Source organism: Dipteris shenzhenensis, chromosome 4 (genome assembly GCF_047967505.1).
Source record: "Dipteris shenzhenensis isolate YYH24624 ecotype China chromosome 4, Dip_SZ_1.0, whole genome shotgun sequence".
Taxonomy (NCBI): Eukaryota; Viridiplantae; Streptophyta; class Polypodiopsida; order Gleicheniales; family Dipteridaceae; genus Dipteris; species Dipteris shenzhenensis.
In genome coordinates this window covers 54,092,246-54,101,085 of record NC_141599.1, presented here as the reverse complement: position 1 = coordinate 54,101,085, position 8,840 = coordinate 54,092,246, and the positions used below count along the sequence as shown (strand labels likewise).

General features: G+C 42.0%; 1 protein-coding gene across 1 annotated transcript; it reads right to left on the bottom strand.

The window, feature by feature from the left end:
- Window positions 1-5,482: 5,482 nt before the first annotated feature.
- LOC147903052 (protein neprosin-like) lies at window positions 5,483-8,442 on the bottom strand. Its single transcript, XM_087373242.1, has 7 exons — window positions 7,955-8,442; window positions 7,777-7,863; window positions 7,425-7,682; window positions 7,023-7,187; window positions 6,812-6,865; window positions 6,571-6,717; window positions 5,483-6,426 (listed from the first exon to the last, which is right to left on the bottom strand). Exons 1-7 carry the CDS (start codon window positions 8,123-8,125, stop codon window positions 6,049-6,051), a joined length of 1,260 nt encoding a protein of 419 aa, XP_087229368.1. The 5' UTR covers window positions 8,126-8,442; the 3' UTR covers window positions 5,483-6,048.
- Between the last annotated feature and the right edge of the window lie 398 nt (window positions 8,443-8,840).

Sequence of the window (8,840 nt, the reverse complement as noted above, 5' to 3'; positions counted from 1 at the left end):
CACACCCTAACAAAAAAGGAATCCCAAATGCTTCTCATCACTCTCTTATGCTAGCCCTTACTTAGCTCTTCCCATACTTTTCTAGTGATTCCAATGGGAATTCCTTTCATGAATTCTCAATCCACTTTTGGTGAAAATGAGCCTAGTGGTTGGCATATATCTTAGTCCAATATTCTTATCGAAGGTAATTTGTGTATTACCATCAGTAATAGTAGTACTAACAGTGGCAGTATGTTAATTACCACTAGTAGCAACATGATTCATTGTGGGAATACTATCACTACTGGCGGTAATAATATTACCGATAGTTTTGTGCATACTACTGCTAGTAGTTTTGTGTTAAACTACTAGCAGTAGTATTAGTACTATCGCGTACTACCATCGGTTGGAGACCTTTGCCGGTAGTATTCATACTATCGTCAGTATATATCCGATTTCTAGGTTAGGACCACTTGATAGCATGAAGGCATGATTGTGCCCATGATTATGTGAAATGCGTTATCATGACATGCAATCACAAGAAAGTTTACGTGATTACGTGAATATGCAATCCCAAAGCCTATTCAACAAGTAGTTGGTAGTTCTCATTACTTTTTCCCAATATAGATGTGGTGAATGTTAACATGGCTTTAGCACTTTCAACCACCAATGTTCTTTCTTTATGCATTTGTATTTTCTATGTGTATACACAAATATGAATTCTATTCGTATTCCATGATCTTTGGAAAAGTTCATGAATGCTATTGGCATATACTCATCTCCTCTATTTGCTTGAGTACCTTGACTTTCTTGGTTTTCATCCATGACGTTAAATTATCTGAATCTATTAAAGACTTATGACTTTAGTTTGATAAAGTAGACTTCATGGGCGTTGCCATAGTCATTAATAAAATTCAAGTGGTATAATTCTACATTTATTCTATTTTAGGCCTACACATAATGCATACACCATAGTGTATCAAGACAAGAGCACCTTTTATTCTAGTTGTCCTTCTGCCAATGCTAGCTCTAACTTGTCCACCAAAGCAACAAGGTTCACATAATTTTCCAAGATATTTGAGGAATAGAAATTGCTAGATATGTCAAGCTCCTATAATGGCCATGTAGTCCAGTTTATTGGTCTCTTTCGAGAGTGCGATGAACCAAGAGACACAAAGGAGAGAGAGGTTTCTCTCAATCATAGTATGTCAAATGAGCAAGCATTCTTAGAATGTCACAATCACAATAAGTGTGGCCAATTTATACAAGTTGAATTTCGATAAAACCACACACACTTGCATGCAATTGGATACTCACACCATCTATTTCTACTATGTTATGCATAAGAAAACATGAGGAAAACATACAGACACACACACACACACACACAAACAACATGAACAAATGGAAAGAGCTCATTATATAATGAGCTCCAAGTCCTATAGGTGCTCTAGAGGTTACACCAAGCATTTAAACAATTATTCTTATTGGATGCATAGATGAGTCATGACCTTGTAGCTCCACTACCTCACTCTATCAACCACCCAATGCCTCAAGCTCTCAAGCTTCTTACACCCTCTTTACAACTCATAGACCCTAGTTGCAAGAATTGAGCCTCAATCCACACACTCGTTGATGATGTCTCTCCACTCCCTCACTTCTCTTACAATCCAAATAAGATAAATGTCACTCAACACATAAGTGAACTTAAATAAGTGCTTTACTACATGAATACTAATCAACTACATGGCAAAGAGATTTAAAGATGCACTAAGGACACTATAAAGATGAGAACCTCAATATAAATGATTGGTATGTCGACAACAATAAATGAGCACACTGTACCACACTGCCCTAAACTCTAATGATGAGCCAAAATGATATTCGTAGGCTAAGGATGGTGGCCTCACACCTTCCATCAATAGCTATCTATCTATCTTGCACTCTACCTAAAATTTAGGATCTATTCTAGCGATTGGTGCATCACAAATACACATGATCTCACTAGAATTCCTCCAAAAGAGTTGTACTAAAATATCTTTATGCATTTCTTATAAAGAACTCAAAGAACTAATGGTGAGATTTAAAATTAGGTCACCTCCAAGTTGCGAAAATTTTGGTAGAAGAACCTTCAATCAAAGCCCACAATAGCAGACCAATCAATGCCATTGCCACGGGCCAACTAGAGTGAGGAGGTCCATGAAAATACATCTATATAAAGCATGACCACACAATACGTTATGTATTCTCTTTCTCAAGTGTTTTATCTTTGATTCCTATAGCTCAAGTTGACCCTGCCCCTTGATCTGGCTTCCATTTGGTATTATATACACATGTGCCCCTAGTTATATGGGCTGATGGTATGCAATTTCCTACCATTTAAAAATACAAATCAGGTATGAGGCGTGAGAAAGGGGAGCCCTTAATGTTGAGCAAATCTCCTTTAGTGGAGGTATCATCTTGTTGTTATACCCTCTATAGCTACAAATTAGTGAGGAGAGGGATCGACCTAATTTATTATAGTTCACATATGGTAGGGCCTCCAAGTGGGGCATGCCTTATTGTCCTATGTATACGAGGCTTCCAACCCTAGATGTTAGGGATGATTATTATGCTATGATGTGATGCTTAATGCAAGGCCAAACTAAGTCTAGTTTAATCATAATGGATAAAATTTAATCCTATATAGTTCATTATGCTATAATTTACTCATAATTTCTTCCTTGGTGCATAGTATAGGCTTAAATGGCCATCACAACATGAGGTATACATGTAGAAATCCCATGCATACTACATGATCTAATGCATAAGAATGCTAACCAAAGTCAATCAAATGGAGTACTTGGTACTCCAATTGTCAGTTGTGGATGTGACCCTCATCACTCCAAGCCCCGCTGTTAAAAGAATCATGGTTTTGAAACACTCCCTAGAAATTAAAGTTGAGTGTGCACATGGTTCTCATGAAGGGTCACATGAAAGATCATGAGAAGGCTCTAGATCTTGGTGTGGTCTAGGTCATGGTACAGGAGATGCACATTAGCCCATGGAGGTCGTTCATGACCTTCCTCGCTATGCTGAGGTACCGATCACCACACTAGTTAGCAAATGACGCCCATCACTCCACGCACCACTGGCACCACCGCTTTCGGCCCTGCCTCCACCCCATCTACTACTCCCATGCCTAGCCTTAGGAAAGGATTAGATCATCCCCCACTCAAGGACCTTTAGTATGAGGTCACTATGGGTTGAGAGATCATAGAAAATAAAAAGAGGATGCAAGTGATGACTGCCATGAGGTGGTTGATGAGCCACCATTTCAAGAATGGCATACTCATTGACTGGCGGCTCCAAGATAATGACAAGAAGGAGGGAGTCTTGCAAGAATTGAGAAGTAGAGTCCCTAACCCCCCTAAGTACGAGTTCGATGAGCACTACATGCGAGAGCACATGTGTGGTGTCTTGAAGCATCGCAGAGGTCGGAGCTACAAGATGCCAGTGCAGCGAGCAATCCTAAACCCAAGTTCCAACTGGGGCGGTAAAGGTGATTGGAAGCTTTTGAAGAAGGAGCTGAGGGACACGCCCACAAAGTTTGACAATCAAAAGAAGGCTACGAGGAGACTGCTGGACAATGTAGGTGCTTCGCACCTCAGCAGTGGTGGCGAACGAGTCATGTTCGAGGCATGGGTGGTATGTCTACTTCTCATTTAATTTATTGTTCTATTTGTTTTATTACATATTGTATGCACTTTATCTAACTCTCGTAATTTGGGTCCACGGCAATCTATGATTAGTCGCCATCCCATGGATGAAGAGCACAAACACACATTCCACATACAAGTGAGGGCATGGTTCTCTGAGATGGAGGTGTAGGGAGTGGTAGTCAATTGGGTTGCAATGGCTGCTCGCGTGGGGTATAAGTCTACTCCAACTTGTAATCTCAATCTTTAAACTATTTTATTCTTTAAGTTCCAATCTAATTTCAAATTAAAATGGTTTCACTCTTAGGGTGCAATATCGAACGTCCCATCAGCAAAGGCGAGCGATGATGACGAGGAGGTAGTTCTCGAGGAATTTTGCATAGACGTCGATGAGGGACAGGGATATGGTGGAGGTCACGAGGACCAAGGATCAAACACACCTCGGATGAGCAGAAGCAGTAGTAGTAGTGGTATTACTAGTAGTTTGTATATACTTCAGCATGTATATGCTTTTGTCTATCCGCTCGTTTGAGCGATTTTGTATCACCCCTTTCAAAAGGAAAATTTTATAATAAACAACATTTTAGAGTTTTATCTCGCATGTTTGCTTGTAAACATTCTTTTGTAATGCAAAAAAAAAAACATTAGTGGGGAAAAATGGAGCTACAACAAGCCCTGTTTTGTCTCACAAATTTTTTTGTATGTTTTATGAAAGGTTGATATATATCGACTATTATTTGCTTTCAGAGTCGGTATCTACCGACCTTTATCGACATTACCAGAGTTGGTATATACCGATGAATTTATACTGATGCACATTTTTCGACACTAATCTCGACGTAATTACCAACTTTTTTACCCTTTAATTTAAAAAACTTTAATGTAAAAAAGATCGGTATTTGTGTCAAAAAACGGCCTATACCTTGTAGTGAGAATGTGCCTTCGAGGCATTACTTATACACATGCACATAAAAGTTAGGACAGATTGGGACTATTTTAGACGCAATTTGCCTATATTTTCTTTTACAATTTGTCAATGTTGATATAAATGTTATAAAAACAGTTTTAATTTTTTACCTCTAATGTTGATATAAATGTTGAAAACAGTTTAAAACTTTTACCTCTAATAGTGTTGATATAACTCTCTATATATGAATGTATCAACATTTATATTGACAGTTATATAAATGGATATTGAGGCACTTCATTATCGATGCTTATATCCATGGTAAGTTTATCTTTTGCAAAAGAATTTCTACATTGTTCTATTAAAATAACTATCCCTAACAATACAAATGGTTGTAGTGAATATGACACCATTTTCATTAGTTGCCCTACTAACATGATGACAAGTAGTCGGCTTAATTTGCAGGTCTAACTAAGATTAATCTAGAGTAACAAGTATAGAGACTCTCCAAAATTGAAAAACACTTGCAAAACTCCCAAGAAGTGCACTAATCTCTACTAAAGGCTCTCTCTTTCACAAGTTATGCTAATAAAGGAAAGGTTATATCTTAAAAAAGAAAACTCAATTAAAAAAGTGAAGAAAACCTAGCAATTTCCTTGAACACGTGGTGTCTACCTTGGGTTCTATAAATTGATTCAAATTTAGTTGTCAACAGGTCCAGCCGCCTAATATTTTGTCCTAAACTTGTAGATCCCTCATCTCTCCGTACATAAAGTTCTAATTTAAAAGAGAGTACGTGGCGACGTAGAAAAGTGTGACAACTTTAAAACGTCACTCTACACTATTCCATTAGTGCTATTATATTTAAGAGCAATTCAATTCAAGTGCTCGCTGCTTACAATGGAGTTACAATGGTGCAAAATGGGGTTACTGTGGTGCAAGCTTCTTCCTGCACCTAATGAGAGTGCAATTAAAAAGGTAAGATCCAAGAATGAATTGAATCTGCATTTGGGCAATAATTAATGGCATCGACCTGCAGCTGAAAGCAAGCGGATGATAAACGGATTGTTGTTGAGTTGAAGGAGGAGGGCTGTTTCAAAGTATCGGCGTTTTTCAAGGCCAGATTTGCTGCTAGCTCACCAGCTTCATCACATCAACACTCGGAGCTTCAGAATCACGAGCCTTGATCATCACAATCTCCAGTTTCAGCTTGCCGCAGACGATGCAATCTGGTCATCTTTTCAATAATATCGACGCATAGCATCGGACTGCAGATACCATCCGGGCTTACGGTGATGTTGCAGAACTTTATATTTCCAAGGAAGATATTGCTTCAAGGGTATGATACACTAGCTAGGCATCTGATTGCAGTTGCACTTGCGTTGATATTGCACAAAGAAATTTCCCAAGCGGAACGTATAGTCACAAATATAATGTTAAGAGATTAGAGATGCTGAATTGTGGCTATGGACAATTGGGATTGCGCCCAGGTCCTCCGTAGTAGAAGTAGTCCCCTAAGTCGCTGCTGGAGCCGGATTGCACATCGTAGCAGCCGGATTGCTCTGCGAAGGTGCTTATCCCTGCAGGAGATCGCAACGTATTGGACTCATCCACAGTGAGGAGATGGAAGAAGTAAGACGATCTGGCAAAGCCCTCCCCCGGAAAATGCCCACTCCCCATCCGAGTTGCGGTGTGCTGCCCGCCAGGCTCCGAATTCACCACCTCCCCTCCCCATTCCACGGTGGTTGCCGAGTTGGACAACGAGGTGAACAAGGAGGACGGCCAGTAGCCCAGGATGTATGTGTCGCCGAATTGCATCCACCAGTTGCCCTCTTTTGGGTCCTTTGCAATGCCAGAGCGCAATCCGAAAACTGGTTAGTTCTGATGGCACGTTCTAACTGCTGAGAAGCTACCGAGACTTGACAGGATTTCACATCAGCTACGACGGACGAAGAATGGTTCGAACAGAAGACTTCGGATGCTTACCTTCCAGATGAGAATGCTAATGTCATACTGGCGATTGTTGTAGCTTGAGACCGGTGAGATGGTAGCTCCCATAGCTATCTGATCGCTAACCTGCACGAATCCTGAGCAAAGGAGGTTGTAGCATCCTGTGGTCTGGTAGGCGTCGCTCTGCGGGCAACAAACACGATTCAGCAGTCGTTTTGTTTGTGCTCGGAATCCTCGACTGCTCCAGTAAAGCATTGGAAGAGATTCGCACACGCACCGTCCAGTAAATGAATAGCCGTGTATTGCTGTCGCCATACAAATCGGGGCTCACCTGCTCAAGTACGCATAACACGCAATCGATCAATCAAGCTATCGCCAGGTGAGAAAATTAGCTGCTGATCATTCGCCAGTCGTTGCGACAACGTCGGCAAGCTATTGCAGCCTCCAATTGCAAGGTGTGATCGACGAAGCCAAAAATTATCAGTTACCTGCCAGCCCGCTTCTATGCTGTTCAGATCACTATCGAATGAACCTGCCAGAATCCACATCTGCGATAAGCTGAATTCATTCTGCTCTTGGACACTGGGATCCCACACGTTGATGGTGGCTTTGGCTCCATAATAGTTGCCGCCTTGCACGAAAGCTATGGCGTGCTGCAGAAAATTTTGATCATAACCCTTTAGAGACGAACTTAACGATACAGGGAAAGCAACCATATTCGTTTCTGTCCCTAGCTTTTCGTCACGACGAAAGAACAATGAAAGCACTTCAACAACGATTATTTTGTTTCCCAAGCTTTGCATAGCAATGCGTTGAACAATGAGCATAAGAAAGTCACGTATGTCTATCCGGCAGACGAAATATTCTACATGAGCACTAAGCAACCAAACCTGATGTCCATTCTCATCCACTCCAGCAGCAGATACGGACGTTGGTTCCGAAGGCAATTGTACAGGCTTGTGAAATTTGCGCCCATATTCCTTCATCCTCTTTGCCCTGAGTAGGTCTTGTGCGGTGGTGCGTCTGATGGGAATCGTTCCCGAAGGACATGACCCCGAATTGTGCCATATCTGAGGCTTGCGCTCATCCGATTCTTGTGCCGACTGATTAACGTGTGAACTTAAATGCTCCGGGAAACTCGGCTGCATCTTTTGAGCCAAGGATTTCCCACGTTTCAGCAGCAGATCTAGAGCCAGAGTTGAAGCAAACTCATGGTAAGGATACAAAATCGACAGGACCTACCTGTATCTTATGGTCTTTAAGCAGCGGATGGTCGAAGGCGGGCTGTTGTGAGAGAAGTACGCAGTCGATCATGTCTCCATCAGGGCTCTGCAAAAAATTCGTGATATTACAACTTCAATCTTTGAAAGGGGGGCATGAAACTTATAAGGCACTCATACAAAATTGTGAGGCTACTAACCTCAATTGTACTGACAGCGGGCTTATTCAAGCGTCCGAGGTGCTTCTCGACCCTGGAAATCCTGGAGGCGCTCACTCTGGCAGGAGAAGCAAGGGTCAGTGCAAGCAGGGCTAGGAAGCAGATCGAGCAAACAGAAGCTCCCATTATGCGAGGTTTGCGACGAGGATGCATTGCCAGGGCCGATGGGATGCTCGCAGGGGAGCAAAGCTATAATATGGCAAGGACAGTAAGTTTGTCAAAGGTAGGATCGCGAGCTCGTGATCAACAATCCTCAAGCGAGCAGCTGCGCATTGCTGCTGGGAGTTCTCCTCAGCTGAGCTCGTAGTTCTCAAGGTCTTCTCAACTAACGAACGATAGCGTTGGTACTCGATTCAGTTGGATGGACTAGACCATCCCACAAAACTTTTCTGTTCTGCGGATTGTATCTTTTTATCGAAGGGGACCGCGGAAAGAAACGCGAGCGACTACTGGCGCAAGAGAAGTCGCATTATTGATTAATGCACCGTGCAACCATGTGCCAACAAGAACGGATTGGAAGAAAACTGTCGGATTGAAAACTTCACAAGAAGCATCGTCACTCACGAGTGATAAGATCGATCAAGAGAGGAAGAAGACACGAGACCGCGACCAAAATTCAGGGTCCTGCCAAAAGCTTCTTTCAACAGCGACACTCAAAAGCTTCCAACGACATGGATGGGCTCGTGGTCGACGATGCTCGGATTCCTGTTATTCATTTGACATCCGTCTAAGGACCGTCTCGAATCGTGGCTTTTACAGCCATGGCAGCCTTGAGTTTCTGTCGTCCTGCAACTTTATCTACCCCTCTTTCTGATGATCTGCCATTGCCAACTGCTTGCTCAGTCGCTGCAACCGAAAAAACTTTCAT

Excerpts from the sequence above, each read along its gene's own strand:
- LOC147903052 (XM_087373242.1), bottom strand. The coding sequence starts at position 8,125 with ATGCATCCTCGTCGCAAACCTCGCATAATGGGAGCTTCTGTTTGCTCG. Across the intron at positions 7,864-7,954 it reads CCGCTGTCAGTACAATTGAG|AGCCCTGATGGAGACATGAT; the intron begins GTTAGTAGCCTC and ends AATTTTTTGCAG. Across the intron at positions 7,188-7,424 it reads TGGATGAGAATGGACATCAG|CACGCCATAGCTTTCGTGCA; the intron begins GTTTGGTTGCTT and ends AATTTTCTGCAG.